Source organism: Bombus fervidus, chromosome 11 (genome assembly GCF_041682495.2).
Source record: "Bombus fervidus isolate BK054 chromosome 11, iyBomFerv1, whole genome shotgun sequence".
In the NCBI taxonomy this organism is placed as follows: domain Eukaryota; kingdom Metazoa; phylum Arthropoda; class Insecta; order Hymenoptera; family Apidae; genus Bombus; species Bombus fervidus.
In genome coordinates, this window is record NC_091527.1 from 9,673,447 (window position 1) to 9,690,447 (window position 17,001).

Here is a 17,001-nt window from a genome sequence, read left to right on the forward strand (position 1 = left end):
AAACTAGGATATCAATATCATTAACGACGAGATCGATCAAGATCGTATTAAGATCTCGAAAGGGACGATATGCCTATACAAATGTGTACCGCTTAAATAGTAGAATCGCGTTGGTTCCTCGGGGGACCAGGAGGGTAGCGAGGTTTTTCCGCTGTCAGGGCAGATTTTCAGCCGCATGGTACGGTACCCCTTGGCGGCAGACAAACGACGGCCAATTTACGAGCAGCGGGAAAGAGAAGAGTTCTTTAAACTCGGATTAAAATAAGCGACGAAACGCCTTTTCTTCTCCCTTACCCTCTTTTTCCTCTTATACACCCTTGAAATTCATTTCGTTGCTCGAGTACGAGCTTTATTTTATTCGCGATAAGGGAATCGAGGGGTCATTGCCTGGCGTAAATCTCTGTTGGGTGACAATTCGTCTGGTTAAATTGATGACGATCGCGACCGTTGTATCGATCATTCGCGTCGAACGTTCCGTTTGCGAGAAGCGATGCTTTCGTACGTACGATATTTACCGCTACGTTTTCGGTACAAGTTTTTCACTTTCCGGTGAATCGATCATTTTTACGCAATCTTTGCCGGTAGTCTCTTTTATTTCTCTCTTTATGGTAGTTTCGTATATCGTCGAAAGAAAGATTTGTTAGATCCGTTAGATACAACTGAAACTCGAAGCTTTTAGCTGGACTGGGTGAAATTATAGTTTGAAAACCGAGTCGTCGAGCAATTCCGGAGTCGTTTTGTTTTTTAATCAGATGCCTCTATCGAGCGAGCGTAGCGTTTCGCAACGGTACGACCGAACGCGCACGGATAGGACAATAACGACGCCCTCGGGAGCGTCCAGAATGAATCCCGGCTAACGCGATTACGCGACGCTGCGTTTCCAACTGATTCGCCCGCTTGATTTACCTGCAAAACACGAACGCTTCCAAAGTTCTCCTATTAAAATATATTAACGAACGCGGCTCGTTGAGTGTCTAAAAAAATCTAATAAACTTTACAACTTTTTATTGTTTCCAGTATTTAGCAAACCCTCTCTTCCTTCTTCTTCTCCGTCGAATTAAAAACGATCGTGTTAACCGGCCCGTGATAAAATTCTGCCACTAAAATCGTCAATGTGTTCAAAAAGATATTGCAGAGGATGCGAAGAGACTAAAAAACGAAAGAAACCTTAAAGAAGTAACGTTCTAACGTACGAGCAGGAGGTAGATGTAATGGGTTGTAATGGCGCCCGGGAGACGAGAGGGGTAACACGATTAGATGGCACAGGACTGGGTGGAACGATTCGGCCGACTTGATTTATCCGCGTACCAAAGCGTTATTGCATTAGCGCCCCGACGACGATACCACTGGCCAGCGTCCCGGGGGCGCTTCGGCATCGCGGCTACCAAAAGTCCTTCTGTCCAGCCAACCGTGAATCATCCCTAAGAATTATGTCTTGGACGATGGTGCCAGGACGCGCGATTTGTCGTTGGATGGCTTGAGCACGAGCTCGTTACCGACGCTGAGAAAGCAGAGAATTCGCGATTTAAGATACTGTTTTCGTGTTAAGAGAATCCATTGCATCCGGTTGGTTCGATATGAAGAAAGTGGAAGAATTCTTTTGGTTTTTCATTAGGTTTTTGATTAGACTCGTTAATTAGAAAATCGTCGTAGGTCAGGATAATGAGCAATAAATGATCCACGACTCGCTCAAGATTTAAGTTTATATATTTTAAAGCTAATAGTATACAGTGTGACAATCATGTATTCAAGAACAATCATGTATCCTCAACACGCCATCGCCGAATTCGTTTTAATCGCCTGGAGACGCTAGACACCTATCGAAATCTCTGAATTTTTCACACCCATCATTCTACAACATCGTTCCATGCATTTTCAGAATTTCGTTGATATTCACTTCGTGGCTCAACGAAGAAAATAGAAATCGAAATACAAAGAATTTATTCGTCTCGGAATGAGAAATTTCGACCGTTCCGACGGATGCACAACTTCTCACCGACTCGTTATTTCCAAGCCCAGCTACTACTGACCCTCGACTATTTATATTTATGTATAATACTTTATATTATACGTATAATACACACTTCTCCCGGAAATTGTTCGCTTTATATACATCGAGTCTCCGTTTGTACTTCTCGGACACGTACTGATGCAGCTGTCTCGCTGACGAGTATCCTTGCATCACGATTTTGCAGAGCTTCACCAAATCGTCAAAAAATAGCTACTATAGATGTAATAGTATTAAATAAAACGAAAAAATGAAAGATGATTTACTTGGAAAGAACATCTCTTCGTTATTGTTAGAAAATTTAATACGTGAAACGAGCATCTTGATAATACTCGACAACCAAGAAGTCAAATGCTTGCCAAATACTCTAAGCGAATCGATATTCACCTGCACAGTTTCACAACGGTGGTGAGTCGGCTACGATCAACTTTATTCTTCCAAAATAATTCCACCGTTCCAAAAGAAATCTACTTTATCCGATCTCAAACTCTTCCCCTCCAAAGCACCCTGTTACTTCCCACGCCAAAAAGCGAATGGAAGAAAATGTTCTGCAAGATCGAAGACGCTTCCTATCGTCGAAATAATCTTCGAATAAACCTCGAAACCCAACGAATGATACGGAGAAACTCTCTGAACGATACCATACTCACCACCGTGCAAGGAAACAGCAACAATCGCTGTTAGTCGACTTCGAAGTCGGAGTTTTTTCGTTTTACGCAGGCCTGTCGAGTCCCAATGCTTCCTGGTGTCGTCTGGCCTTCAACCTCAGATCCGCGATGCTGCTATTTTTGGAACGTGCTGCGGCCGCAGCCAACGAAGCCGCCAAACTCAGGGGATGAGGGTGCGGATGACTGGACGTCGGTGGCGGAGGCGGCGGTGGTGGAAGACAGAAAAGACCGCCGGCTGCCGCGTAATGGAGGACAGCTGGGTCGAACGCAGAACCTGCCGCGGTGGTCATGTTGCCACCGGCACCTTGCATCGGGGGGTGCAACCTCAAGGCAGGTAGGTACGGCGCCACTCGACACGGTTCCAGGGTCGCTGGCGGACTTCGAGGAGCCAGCACCATTCCACCTGCTACATCAAACCTTTTTGTTACTGCCAAATCTACATATAAGTATATGTAATAATTAGTTTGCAAGTGTCTTTATGCGTTTATGGGAACTTATATTTACCCATAATATAGTTGGGATATAGGACTGCGAGGTTTTCGTTGAAGATCTGTGCGAGGTTTATGAGGAATTTAGAGAACATTTTTAGGGCACTTAGCTGACTGTTTTGGAAGCGACCATCTATCGGCTTGATCGTATTCTTCGTTGTAGCTCACCTTTATGCAATTGACTCTCGTGCTTGCGGCACTTGGCACGTCGGTTCTGAAACCAGACTTGAACTCTCGCCTCGCTCAAACCGAGTCTCTGGCTCAGTTCTTCTCTCATGAACGCGTCAGGATAATGCGTCTCATCGAACAGCCTTTCCAATTCGGCCAATTGTTCCAAAGTGAAATTCGTTCGAGATCTTCTCTGTTTCCCGTTCCCGTTTCCGCTATTACGGCAGTTCGATCCTAGGAAATATTTCAGAAAATACGTCAGCTTCCAAATTCGCAACACACGATCGATGCAACCATTTGTTATACTTTTCGTAATTTTATTCCATCTTCTTTTATTATTTATATGGATGTAAAAATTAATAGTGGAGCTAGAAAACTTAGGTGAGTCAGACGTTTTACGAGGATTAATTGAAGAACAGCAAGAGCGGTCAGGAGAAGATTCAGAATTAATCTCAGCGAATCGTTCACAGGTCATTTCTTCCGGTCTGGCCGGCATCAACATAAATTCCTTCCCCTTACGAGAATCTTATTCAAATTACACGACGAGAAGAACTTCCGATTAGTCGACATCAGAGACGCGTCTCCTCGGAGTACGATTTATATCTCTTTCTTCTTGTACAATCCATATTCTTCTCTGCTTCTTCGAAAAAGTCGAGTCGTTTTCCCCATCAATAAGCAGATTAACATAAGTCGAGACGAATTGCTGCGATTTTGAAATTCGATAAAGTACACATCTCGATTATTATTCCATTGCAGTCATAACCGCTTGTTTACCAGAAGACTTAAAGAAATAAGGGAAATCTAAAGTTTCAACCTCGAACGACGACGAAATGTTTTTGCATTCGCACCCCTTGAAATATGTTTCCAAGTACCGACGAGTCAATGCAATAAAAGTCTTCACGTTCCAAAAAGAAGCCCGTAAAACAGGCGCTCAAACCTAATTTAACTCACAAAATAACCGCATCCTCCGCGTCAGCACCTTAATCGACCGAATCGTCTCGAAGAAAGGTCCAACCTTGGACTAATTATCTTCTCCCTGTCAACTGGCGCTAATTTCTCCGGTCATTCCGGAGACGATCTTAAAAACTAGCTTCAAGACCCTGGCACCAAAAGAGCCGCAACGAGTTAAAGAGACGGCCATGGGATAATTAACGGGCGTACGATCTAATTAATGGCTGCTTAATGCAAAGTAACTACGGAGTAGAACTCCGACGAAGGTGTTGCCGATGGGAGATCCTCAGAAGGAGGTCCGTAGCTAGAACAGAGGCAGAGGAGGCGTTAGAGGGGTGGATTAAGCGTCTCGCGTAAGAGCCCTTGACGAAGGGGACGTGATTTATATAATTTAGCAAAGTGGTGAGCTACGCAGCCTTGTACGGGATCGTTAGTTACCCTTCCACCCCTCTATCCGACTGTTTAGTTTCTCCCTCTTTCACCGCGCCACCTTAATCACTCCCTCTCGGCCTTTCTGCATCTGTCCGTCGACATTTCCACCTCTGTAAAGATGGATCTTAAGCGAGTCACACGTTTGTACCGATCATTAACGATGTTTGACGAAGATTTCGAAGCTCGTCGGGTCGGTTGAAGCATTTGCAAGTGGTTCAGAACGGTTGATTTCAAATTTTTGTGAATGGTGGAATGTTGCGATCAAGAGTTACCAGAGCGGACAGGTTTCGTCAGGAAAAATATCTTCCTTATATAAAGATTTTAAAAAGTCTGGAAATCTAGTCCGCTTTTAGTTTCTTAATTGGTCGATCAACGATCCGCACAGGACACTCGTTACCTGTTCATATCTTACGATAGCCACGTAAAGGCACAAAGAAGTAGTAACCATAGATCGCGGATTTGTATGTCTTTACACGTGCAAGTAAACGTAACTGTTATCGATAGAATTCATTAGATAGATTAGTAGGATTATTCAAAGTCAATTACCATCGATTACAGTCAATTTCTCCCTCCCCGGCGGGCAACAGAACGATCCACTCCCTAAAGCAAAACAACGCGCCTCCCTCTCATTAGCCGCGGCAGTTAACTGAAAACAAACACTGATAATATTTGCAAGCTCGCCATTCGTTTTAGCCGATAAATTACAAACACGGAGGCAAAAGCGTGGCGACGAAAGTTTAAAAGCAAAAGCGAAACATTTAAAAAATAGGACATCAGAGGAGAATTCGAAAGACAGAGGATTACGAACGAAAAATGATAGAAATCGATGGACAAAGAAAATAAAGAGTGGAACAGTGTTCCGATTAAAACGAGGAGGAATTACAAGGACGCAGTATCGCGCTTTAATCAATTAACGCATAGCTACGTAATCCAATCGGAGGCCAGGCAGAGCGAAGCCCGCATCCATATGTACAGCGGTTTAAAACCCCTCCTAGTAAAATAACTCGCGTGGTTTCCGGACCCGTTGTCGTTCCCGTCATCCGCCCCTTCATCATCAAACTATCCCCACCAGTTTATACGGTTTTCGTCACCCCTCTAGCCTGTCTGCGTTTCTAGTTGTCTCCTGTGTTGTTGTGATCGTTTTAACGATATCGAGTCGTAGACTCGTTGCTACGAGTTTATTAGTTCTGTGGGCAACAATTTTATGGTCGATCTATTTTTTCCACCAACTTCCCAGTTTAGAATTGCATCTTTCTGCGAGAATGACGAGATTCTAAAAGTGTTACGCTGCTTCATGATACTTTGGATACGACTTGATGATGGTCTAGAATTGACAGGTATAGTAATAACAATACCTTGCACAAGTATAGAAGCTGCGAAAGTTTTCCGTGTACGAATAACGTGGGTCCAGAAACGGTAACAAACGAATCGTAGGTGCGAAGTGGTTGTTCGAACAAAGCCAATATCGTATTGCCGAAATCGGGAAGACAATGCTAGAAGGATGAAACGAGATAGAAACTGAAGAAACAGAAGAAAAAGGGAGGGTGGCTAGTAGCGAAACCCTCCTGGAAAACCCGAAGCAATCACACTCGGACACGAGGGGTCGCTAATTCGATTACTAAGAGCGCTGCCCTCTTGGCCTGATCCAGTCAAACCACCCTCGACTCCCTTCGTGCACCAGCTCGCCGATCGTGGCCGGGTCCCTGTATTTTTTCACCCTCGCGAAACGAGTCGGGATATCGCAGCCATTAGGCGTATAAAAGCGTCGGGACAATCCTGGTTAACCCCCTTACTAGTCGCGTTCACGTTGTAACTGCATATGGCACGCAGCCGTGAAACTTTCCGTGAATCGTTTGGCAAGAAAGTAGAAATAGTCGAAGATCTGTGTTTTTTGTTTTGTCTCGGATAAAGAGGTTTTCTAGAAAGATTCTTCTTTTTATAAAAAGAGATTTTATTCTTTTATTTTTATGGAAGGAAGAAACGATTGTTTTATGTAGACAAATTTAGGGAGGAATTGGTTTTAAATTATTTTAAACAGATTACTCGTTATAAAAGTTTCTATGGGAGGAGAGTATTGAGAGATAGTTGAATAAAGACGAATTGGTTTTAAATTATTTTAAACAGATTACTCGTTATAAAAGTTTCTATGGGAGGAGAGTATTGAGAGATAGTTGGATAAAGACAAGGTTAACAATAGGACACTACGAATGTTTATATAATGTAAATTCATATTTTCGTGATTGAAACTGAAGAAATGGAACTTCAATAGAGATTTGTCCACCCAGTCCACAGTCCTTGGATAATTATCTTGATGATTTCTAGCATGATATAAGACGTAGGTAATTCTAGACTGCGCGAATCATCGATCGAAGCGTCATTTATATTTCACGACCATCTAAAACCTGCTCGATGAAGATTCACCAGGGTGTAACCAAGGGTTGTACTGTAAATATCGGGAGAAAAATTCCAGTAACGTTCTAACAACCATAGCCATGCTTCAAAAACTTACGAGCTTAGGGGCCGTAAACATCGATGCACGACCTTTGACCAGGGGTCAAGCGGAAACGGCGGTAGGACCATCGGCGATGGCCATTTGCAGAGGAAACGCGTGCGCGAGGCCAGGTCGACGGCAAACGAGGCTAAGTGGCTGGCTAAGAAACGTGGTGATCTACTACGACACAGACCACTTTCTTTCAGTGATATTTGTTATGTCATGCGGCCCATCGTTCCTCATCGTAAGTCGTGAGATATCGTTCCTATTCTCCTGTCTGCTATGAACGTCGCACGCCATGCGAAATCGCATCTACTGCAATTGGATGTGCAAGAAAAATTAAATTCTGGTTTCTATGAATTTCGAAACTATAGTCTGGTAATTGGTACTTGGAACGGAGATTCTTCTCATCTATTCGCAAAGTCTTTTTTTGAAAATAAGAGAACGAAATTCCTGTATATCGGTACATCGAGGTACACGATTTTCACAAGTGGCTGCCGCGATTAGTTTGTTTATTTATTTCTATTTATCAGGATAATCAAATAAATTCTGTTCTCCGCTGTTATCAACTCTGGCGCTTTTCTATCTCCTATTATCCTCATCTTCTCGAGATTGCGATATAACTCTGAATACATATCGGAAAATCCAATAGATTTGAGATATCGCTATTTTCAATTGAAATTCTGTTTCCAAATCAGAAGCCACACTCCGTTGGCTCATTTTAACTCGCGTTTCGCATCTTCAAAACTTTCATTTCTCGAACCTGAACTACAAAACACGAAAGATTCTTCTACCCGCTACTCCAGCTTTTTTTTAGAAACCAAAGAGTCGAACGAGTTTTCCTCCGATCCTTTGCCGCTTCTTCAACTCGCGATTATTTATGGTTTTACTTGGGCGCGTCTGATGGCTGCCGGCCGGGCAGATTGCTTTTTGATTTGCGCTTAATCGGGAAAAGTTATGGGCCCCGGAGAGATACAGGCGGAAAAGAGCAGCGAAAAGAGAAAGAGAGAGAGAACATGGACTCTTGCTCTCCTCCCTTTTCTCCACCCTCTGCGAAGCAAAAGAGCCGCGTGTTAGGGGGCGTACACAACTAACGCGGCGGGCCGCATATTAAACCATAAATTCATGCGAGCTCCGGCCGCAATAGACGCCGAGTTATCGCGGCGAGGAATCCGCGCTGGCGTTACTTGAACGCGTCAGTTTTTAAACGTGATTTTCATTCGCTATAGCCGACCGTGCCCCGTCCGCTTTCGATCCAATTTAATCCGCGCGTATGTAACGTCCAGCCTGTCGATTGCATTTTTTATCCAACCGACCATCCTTCTCCCACTGTTGCCCGCCGTGACCGCTGTCACCGATCGTTTGACGTGCTGTAAATTACGAGACTCCAAGATTTATACAGCGAAAGCGAATTTTGGACTTTTTCAGAGGGATTTTGGAGCGTGTTTTGACAGACGCGTGTCTCCTGGCTATTTTCAAACACGACGATTCTGGCTATGTTAGAATTTGTCGTAGAGGTTGAAGCAAAATTTGTCGAGATCTTGTTACAAGACGCGATAAGACGTACTGGTTCAAGCTGATTGCTTGAATCGAAATAAACACAAGGACCAGATAAGCAGTGAACATAATTTAACTACTACACAGTGCTAACCTTTCAAGAGAAACGTCAACTGTTCTCCGCATCCTCGCAGAATGCTCTGCAAGAGCAATTCAACGTGTACGTTCGATATTACCAAGTTTATCCCGAATCTCAGTACCGCGAACGAGACAACAGATTCAAATTGAACTGTATCGATAATTGTCGTAACTCAAACGAAGAAAATTAAAACTATTTTAAAATTTGCCCTCTTCGTAGCGAAAGATTGCAACCAAGGGAGATTAGAGTATCATAGAGATGTTCAAAGAAAATTCTTATTTCTTGGAAAGGGAATTGATTTCAATGGAAAGACGTGACAAAAGAGAGTGGCGATGAGGGAGGAGAAGGAAAAGTGCAAGTGGTGGACGGGGAACGGCTGTTATTGAAGTCGACTTGGAATGTGGGTAGAATTGGAGGTCGGTGATCGTTACGTTGTGAACGGTCAGCTATTCCCAATCACTTCTGAGCTTTATTGGACGACGTGCTGAATTATAAACGAAGATCGAACCCTCCGACGATACGTGTCGGGCCACGGAATTCGTCCAGAGGTTCCTGACCTTCTTACTATCGAAACAAGAACGAATTAAGAGACGTCCTTTGGAATCCTAAAAAACACCAGTCGTACCATGGGAGATACTAAAATATCTTTGTGCAGCTTGCAAGATTATACACAAATAATAATATAACGAGACAATCTTCTTCTTCTTCTTCTTCTTCTAACAACGAGAAAAACGAATTAAATGCTCCACAGAATCGCCGTAAATAAATCTTGAGGAATTTAAAGCTCAAGACCAATGATTGTTTCATATTTTCCTCAAACTTAAGGCACGAGACACAAACGACATAGCAGAATTAATTTGTATGTCATTGTCGACACTTTTTAGCACTACACGAATAAAATGAATTACTAAAAAATACGGGAAGCTAGTTAAAAAGCTATATAATGTTATTTATATTCAACGTTACCTTTCGTACTTTCTTCCTGTCCCTGCATCAAAGACCTCGAAACCTGCGACTGTAGCTTCAAATCCGACGATTTCGTTTCGTTAGAAGCTTGACTTTTCAATTCGACACAATTTTCGGGGCTAGCTGAACGATCTCTCGAAATCGGTGGTGGCGACGGACTGCATCCTAGCAATTTTCTTACGGAGAGCTTTAATTCCGGTGTTTTTAGAGGCGGAAGGCTGTCCACGGTGTTAACCACGTCCTTCGCCTCCTTGCTCTTGGTCGTAACGGAGAGATCTTCCGGTTGGAGACGGCCTTCCGGCGACGGCGGTTCATCCACGCTGCTCGCCTCGACGCTCGATGGATCTTGAGCGGATTCGCTCGTCCCTGCACCGACATCTGGAGAACCATTGCCAGAAATCAGTGTCTGAACACTTCATTACGTTCTTCTTCAGACAAATATCGTTAATCAGTAGAATTATACAAATTCATATCCTCGTAGTCGCAATTAAAGGAGTAAGAACCAGGCAGAAATTTGTTTCATCTACCGAATGTTAGGACGAATTAAGATTTTGACTAGGGAAGTGAAGAAGAAAAGGAAGAAGAGATATCAGCGATGGGAAATCTTCGTTTGCGTGTTTATATTTGACGAGACAAGACTGGTTAATCTTAACGTAATGTTAGAACCAAATATTACGAACGATTAAGCAATATAAGACAACCATAAGCGGACGCAAGAGATTGTTGTTTGAAAATATTGAAAGGATTCTTGGAAATTCCTGATGTAGATTTCAAGTGTAAAATTATATTTCCCAGAGTCTGCTTTCAAATTGAGGATTCAAGATTCACCGTGGGAACAGTTTGTTTGACATCATCTTTGAGGAATGAAGCGCACGTTCGCGATATTCTTGGAAACAAACAGTGGGAAGCGAATCGTGCACGAGGATCAATTGATTATCAATTCACTGAATAGGAAAAAGAGATCTGTTGAAACTTTGTACGATGGTAGAAAGGTACGCAGAATATTTCTTTGACTTTTTCTCTCTGTTCAAGAAACTTCGCTGTTCAAGGGAAAAGAAGATTTTACCATCATCTATTTGCATTCTTAACCCTTTGTTTAATTCCTTAACGTTGTTTAACACCTAAACGTCTATTTCATTCGTTCCCTCGTCAAACTAAAATTGAAATCACGAAGTTTGGCTACGTGTAAACTTTCTTCCGCACAATGATCATCATTGGAGAGTTAAGATTTCTTAAGAAATAAATATATACCATGTGACTTGGTAATTTCTTCAAACCAAAATCTCCTTAAAAAATTAACTGTTACATCAACAAACCGAATAAAACTGCACAAACCACCTACTTCCATTGACCAATCTCCACATTCCTATAAGTACAACCTCTCACCTTTTCCATCACCACGGACAACCATATCTAACTTCACAAATATGCGGCCACATGAAACTCAACCACAACCGAACCACGTGACAACCATCTCAAACCGATCCACCAAGAAAATACACGTAAACCAACAGACGAGGTTCCAGGGATGTAAAAGTAAATCTCCAAAGAATAAGGAAGACGTACTGCCATCGTTCTCCGCAGAATCGCCGAGCAAATGCGCGACACTGAGGGTGATCCTCGCGGACGGAGGTCGTTCGGTGGTTGTCCTGCATGGCGCGTGTTCGCCAGCCGCGTTGTCGAAGCTCTTGGAAACGAACTGGGCGAGCTGCTCCATCCTCGCGGAGAAGACTCGCGCGACGACGCGGCTCTCGCGTCAACCTCGTCGCCGAGGACGAGAGCACCGAAGGGGGTGCACGAAGGTGGCTGGTCGGTGGTAGCTGACGATCGGCGTCGCGACGCCACGCGTCCCCCAGGACGCCATTCGGACGCCGGCCAATCGAGCGGCTCGTAGGCGTTTCCGCTACGCCCTCTTGCCTTCCTCTTCCTCTCCGCATCCCTGTCGACCACCATCGACCTTCGACACCCTTCTCCTCGCACCCTTCGATCGTTCGCCCCCTCTACCACCGGCTACTACCCGTAAACCGAGGCTCATTAGCATTTGCGCCCGCTTTTCCACCCGCGAAGCGCAAACTACCACCTACCGATGGCCGAGCTGCCTACGTTGGCCAGCGTTCGGCTATCCCACGTCTTTCGCTCTGTTCCTCTCTCCGTTGCTCCAGATGGCTGGTGGTGTGTGTAGCTCGACGACCACCACATTTACGAGCTTCTCGTTCGCAACCACCCACCCTCGGTGACGTCGGGACAATTCCTCCTCCCTGGAGGACACGCTTCTCGTCCCCGTGGATGCTAGTTTTAGGTGAAAACGATGCACGCTCACGATTCCCGTCGATGACGTCTATGCCGCGATAGTCTACGACCGCTCTGGAGGATGACGATCGATTTAAAATGATTTACTCTTGATAGATTTGTCTAGAGACGTCTCTCGACGAGGAATAGGGATGAGTTTGGAAGGTTTTTCGAAAAACGATAGCAGATTAGATTAAAGGGGCAGAATTTAAGCAACCTCTAATCGTCAATGACTGGGTTTGAAGGGTAAGCTTGGAATATATTAACTGATCGAAAAGTAGGGGGAGCGAATAGACACTGGTTTAAAGGATAGACATTTAAGTATATAAGTAACGATGGAATCGTGTCAGGAAGGTTGATTTCTTTATTTTTTCTTGATCTCCAGCGCTCTACGACGTTCTATACACCCAAAGTGTCGAATCTTTTCGACCTTCGAAGGTAAAAGGTCCACAGAACAAAATTGAAATTCAGGTAGCGATCTTAAATCTTAGGTAAAAGATGGAGAACTCATGTGTGGTACTTTGAAGAGTAGTCGAAAATATTTGCGTGGCAACGTTTTACATCGAAATGGACGTGTAACGGCCCTTTTGGCAGGCCAGCCGCGTTCCAAGCGAATTGCGAGGCCGGGACGCGTCGTGTCTCGTGTTTGCCGCTACCAAACTCGGCAATATTTAAATGGGATTGCGTTCGGGAATGTAATTGCTTGGACAAATACGGCCCGTGAAACGTTGGGACGGATATGGACAGAGAGGAACGAGCTGACAGATGGGAGATCCAACGGGGATGGAAGAAATCTGACCTGATTGCCAGGAGTAAAACGTAGAAGAAAGGAAAATGGTGGTAACAATGAAATAGTGGAGCATAATGTATCAGAGTTCATTGATAAAGAGAATCGTCATAAGCGTGGGAGTTTCAGGATACAGCAGATTCTTCGAGATTGATACACGAAGGAAAATTACTCCTAGATTCTTTTCCAAAATCAAATGCAACAGAGAGTTACTTCCAAAGTAGTTCCAGATTAAAATATATATAATTATTATCAACTAAAGCCTAGCTTATATGTCTATTCGATTATCATCGATCAACCTGCTCAAAAAAGAACACAGAGCGGCGATTCAGCGACCAATCCAGAGACACATATGTGTCATCGAGCCAGTGCCATATCATAAAAGGCAGCAAATGCAGGTGAATGGATCCGAAAGACGGAAAAAGAAGCCGCGAGTCGGACGACAGGGATGAAAGCAGACAGGAAGAGAAGACTTGTAGCGACATTGAATGACGCTTGCGTACGAGAGGATGAAAGAGACCGACCAACAGCGGTATAGAGAAACAGAGAGAGGCGAGAAACGAAACGAGGAGAGAATTAACACGCATGCAAGAAAGATAACAAGAGGCTGGTAGAGCAAAGAGAAGGGAGAAGCCAGGCTACAGAGAAACGTTGGAGAGGGGAACGGTCTATAACGCAGGCAGACGGAGCCAATCAGGGCGCAATGCGATTACCTTAACGAGAAATCCGATTACTTATTCATTCGCCTAACTCGAAATCAGTTTAACTAATCGTTTAATTCGGTAGCTACCCCCCTACGAGCGAGCGTTTTCGAGACAGACACGGGCCGAATTCTCTCTGTGGATGTTCGTTGGGTGTGGTGGCCATGGGATGGATGGATCTCTCCATCCAGCCTTCTCTGGCTGGCTAAATAGAGCCGCACACGCGCAACCACCGTCGTTTCTACACGTGCTGTATTACCCTTAGCCCAGAGGGTGAGAGAAGGAGGGATACAGGCGGTGGGGAAACAGGCCAGGAGGAGAGAGGCCTCATTCAATTCAATTACGTAATGAATTGTCGTGTCTTGAGTAAACACCCTTCCTCACCGCGACTCGCCGCCGGAAAATCGCCGGTTGGGGATATGTTCTCCTCGCGCGGAGGGGATGTCGTGGTGGCTGCGCGCACCATCGTCTTTACTGCATCGTTCAGGTATGGGGATGATGTTACGGCGAGGAATTAGCGAAGCGATGAAGCAGTTTCAGATAATATCGCGTGAAGAGTTGAATCGGTGTTTTTGTCCTTGTTTGCACTGGTTTATCCTTAATCGTCGACTAATCGACAGTTTGTTTTACTATTCATGGTGTAATAATAATTGTCCTTCTATCGAACCTTCGTATCGTCAATTATTTTATTCATTTTCTATTTACTCTGTCTCTACACGATAACGTAGCAAGGTATATTTTTAAAGAATGAGAATTTTTCAAAGTTCAATGTTAATCGAGATATAAATCGATCGAATCGATTCTGTTTGCTGAACATTTTTTCATTTTAATATTAGAATACGCGATTGATATTTAGTTTTACGAAAACAAATAAAAATTCCGATAGAAATGATCAGTTTGACTTGCGCGTCATTCATTTATAAGACACACTGTACGAAACCAGAGATTCGATTGAGCCGAATCAATTTGCGGCTTGCAAACGCTTCGAAATTTTCCGTTGCGTCTTCGCCAAGCTTCCAGCTTCTCCTCCTGTCTGACTTGTTTCCACGTATACTCACTTCTTGCTCTTCATTTGCTCTCTATTCTTGGTCGTTTTGCATCGCGGTACATCGACACATGGATGCGCGCGATATCGACGTTTCCGGAGCTACTGATCTCGTTTGCATAGGCAGTATCAGTAATTCCGCTGTTCTCCCAGAATTAACAGGACCCGTTCCACGGGGTTACTCACGGGTTTGCATAGGAAACCGGTAACGGTCGACGATCAAAGGAAATCGAATCGGTATTAGCGGAAATTCGAGTAAATCGTTCGTTTTCTACATTCGATTTTGTCCTAATATTTTTTATCATTTTTTTATCATTAAATATCATATAAAAGCTTCCTTATTATTTCGTTACAGTGAACCTTTGCCATGGACTCAAATCTTCGGACAGATTTCAATCTAATGACAGAAATATCGATCGATTGATTTTATATTCGTCTTAAAGAAATTTTAACGACACGTGCCCAATGTCGTTGATATTTCTTTGTTTCATTCACGTTCTGGAAAACTAAATTTCCGATGTAACGCACACACGGACGAAAGGACGATTTCCGTCCACAAAAAAAAAAATCATTTTCGCCATGGCATCTCTCCGGCCCAAGTTCCAAATTCCCAGTGTAGTGTCGTTAAAGGTATCGTTTTCAATTAATAAGAGAAAAGATAGGAAAAGGAGAATTCATAGGTTATACCACAACCTAACAGAGCTTTCCTCCTAAGCTTAGTTTCTAACGAAATGAATCAACAAGGTTGCATGCATAAACGAATTACTATTCCCAGGATAACAGATATCAGAGACCATTGTTGAATGGTCCTTCGATAATACAATCCGTGCTAAAGGAGAACATCAGAGCGTTTTGGTTCCGGAAATCGAAGGATCAACCGGTCGAACCTGGCGTAGGCAACTGTGGACAACCTTTGTCACCTCGTATGGATCTCGTTTGCAAGGGTTGTCCTTCAAAGTGTCTGGAATTTGAAAAACAGAAAAAAAAATCGAAGAGACAATTTTTTGGTTCTAAGAAACAACCAGAAAAGCCAAGCAATTGTAAGAAGGAGCAGAAACCGGTAGAAAAGAAATTGGTCTGGTGGGAGACGATATTCGGTCCAAGCCCTAAGAGACTCTGGCCTGATCCATGTACTTGTAGACTAGCCCACAGAGAGAGAAAAAAGATGAGGGCACGTGATCCAAGATTACGCGATCCAAAATATCAACAGACTGGAGGAGATGTTCTTTTGTATACAGAACCGATAAGACGATGCTCGGTACCTTCTTGCTTCGAACCACAACCGAAACCTCCGCCAGGATACAAGATACCCAAAGCAGCGGTTTTCAAAATCATGGAAAATGCCTCCTATATGGTAAATAATAATTTTGTTTCTTTTTTTGGAAGTAGATTTCTAATAGTCAGTTAATAGTCAATAATTTAGAAAAATTAACTGCGTGCAATATTTCAAAGCAGGCCTTTCATTTTGGTTTATATTCTGTGATAACAATTTTCCGTACGAATGTGAATTAAGAAAGCCTCGCGTGGTCAATAAAATTAAATTGTTAATCTTAAAACATACGAAAGTTTGAAAAAATATAAATGATAATAGTTACATATGTAAAATTCTTTCGTAATATGTAATACGACGATATTAAGAAATAAATTTAATGGGACAATTTGTCAATTTCTAGACGCCGGGTAATCGCATGGCCCTTGATATGCAAATGTATAAAGTTGACAAAGATGTACAATTGAAACCGTGTAGTCTTCCGTACGAAGAATTAAGACCCCCAGGAAGACAAAGAAGATCATTCAGTTGTCAATTAGGAATTCAATCGAAAGACGTTCTTCCACCAATAAATAGAGACTTGAATTATTATGAAGGTCTTCGACAACAACAGGAAGTTAAACTACCGAAGAACCTCAAATCCACCCAAACAAGTCAGAAGAAATTGCCTGATACTGGAACCAATTTAGATCAAATGATCCACAAGCGAAGTAGAATAGAGCAGCTTAAAATGCATATCAAACAGAAAAACATGTCTTATTATCCGCCGTTTTCCTTCTGATCGACAATGTTGAATCCATTTTGCCCTGACAAAGAATCTATTAATTGAATAAAATGCTAAATTTTCGTGTAATGTATATTTAAATCGTCCGTGTGTGCAAAAGAAGTAATCTGTAATGTTGTTCACTTAAGTACATTATCCAAGAATAAAGAAAACGTAAATGAGATCTGAATTTGTTATAAGAAAAAAATATTTGTAGTCTGGAAAAACGTATTTCCCAGATAAATTAAGATTCGCGAAATATAAACATATAAATGTTACAAGTTACAATGCACATTGTAAGGTGTTCTACTGGAGTTGTTCAAAAATTGCGCGAAGCT

The 17,001-nt window shown here is 43.0% G+C and overlaps 2 protein-coding genes across 2 annotated transcripts; one reads left to right on the plus strand and one right to left on the minus strand.

Moving 5' to 3' along the window:
- Positions 1 to 1,300: 1,300 nt before the first annotated feature.
- LOC139992143 (uncharacterized) lies at positions 1,301 to 11,695 on the minus strand. Its single transcript, XM_072012727.1, has 4 exons — positions 11,375 to 11,695; positions 9,809 to 10,186; positions 3,333 to 3,566; positions 1,301 to 3,082 (listed from the first exon to the last, which is right to left on the minus strand). The coding sequence occupies exons 1-4, from the start codon at positions 11,523 to 11,525 to the stop codon at positions 2,721 to 2,723; spliced, it is 1,125 nt and encodes a 374-aa protein (XP_071868828.1). The 5' UTR covers positions 11,526 to 11,695; the 3' UTR covers positions 1,301 to 2,720.
- A 3,261-nt stretch (positions 11,696 to 14,956) lies between these two features.
- Positions 14,957 to 16,842, plus strand: LOC139992066 (uncharacterized). Its single transcript, XM_072012598.1, has 3 exons — positions 14,957 to 15,260; positions 15,406 to 15,984; positions 16,304 to 16,842. The coding sequence occupies exons 1-3, from the start codon at positions 15,210 to 15,212 to the stop codon at positions 16,679 to 16,681; spliced, it is 1,008 nt and encodes a 335-aa protein (XP_071868699.1). The 5' UTR covers positions 14,957 to 15,209; the 3' UTR covers positions 16,682 to 16,842.
- The last annotated feature ends 159 nt before the right edge of the window (positions 16,843 to 17,001 follow it).

What these genes read in the sequence shown, in the direction of transcription:
- LOC139992143 (XM_072012727.1), bottom strand. Translation starts at nt 11,525, where the DNA reads ATGGAGCAGCTCGCCCAGTTCGTTTCCAAGAGCTTCGACAACGCGGCT. An exon ending in TTCTGCGGAGAACGATGGCA is followed by an intron (nt 10,187 to 11,374) that starts GTACGTCTTCCT and finishes ATGGTTCTCCAG; the next exon opens with ATGTCGGTGCAGGGACGAGC. An exon ending in CGAGAGTCAATTGCATAAAG is followed by an intron (nt 3,083 to 3,332) that starts GTGAGCTACAAC and finishes GGTTTGATGTAG; the next exon opens with CAGGTGGAATGGTGCTGGCT.
- LOC139992066 (XM_072012598.1), top strand. Translation starts at nt 15,210, where the DNA reads ATGGCATCTCTCCGGCCCAAGTTCCAAATTCCCAGTGTAGTGTCGTTA. An exon ending in CCAGTGTAGTGTCGTTAAAG is followed by an intron (nt 15,261 to 15,405) that starts GTATCGTTTTCA and finishes TACTATTCCCAG; the next exon opens with GATAACAGATATCAGAGACC. An exon ending in TGGAAAATGCCTCCTATATG is followed by an intron (nt 15,985 to 16,303) that starts GTAAATAATAAT and finishes GTCAATTTCTAG; the next exon opens with ACGCCGGGTAATCGCATGGC.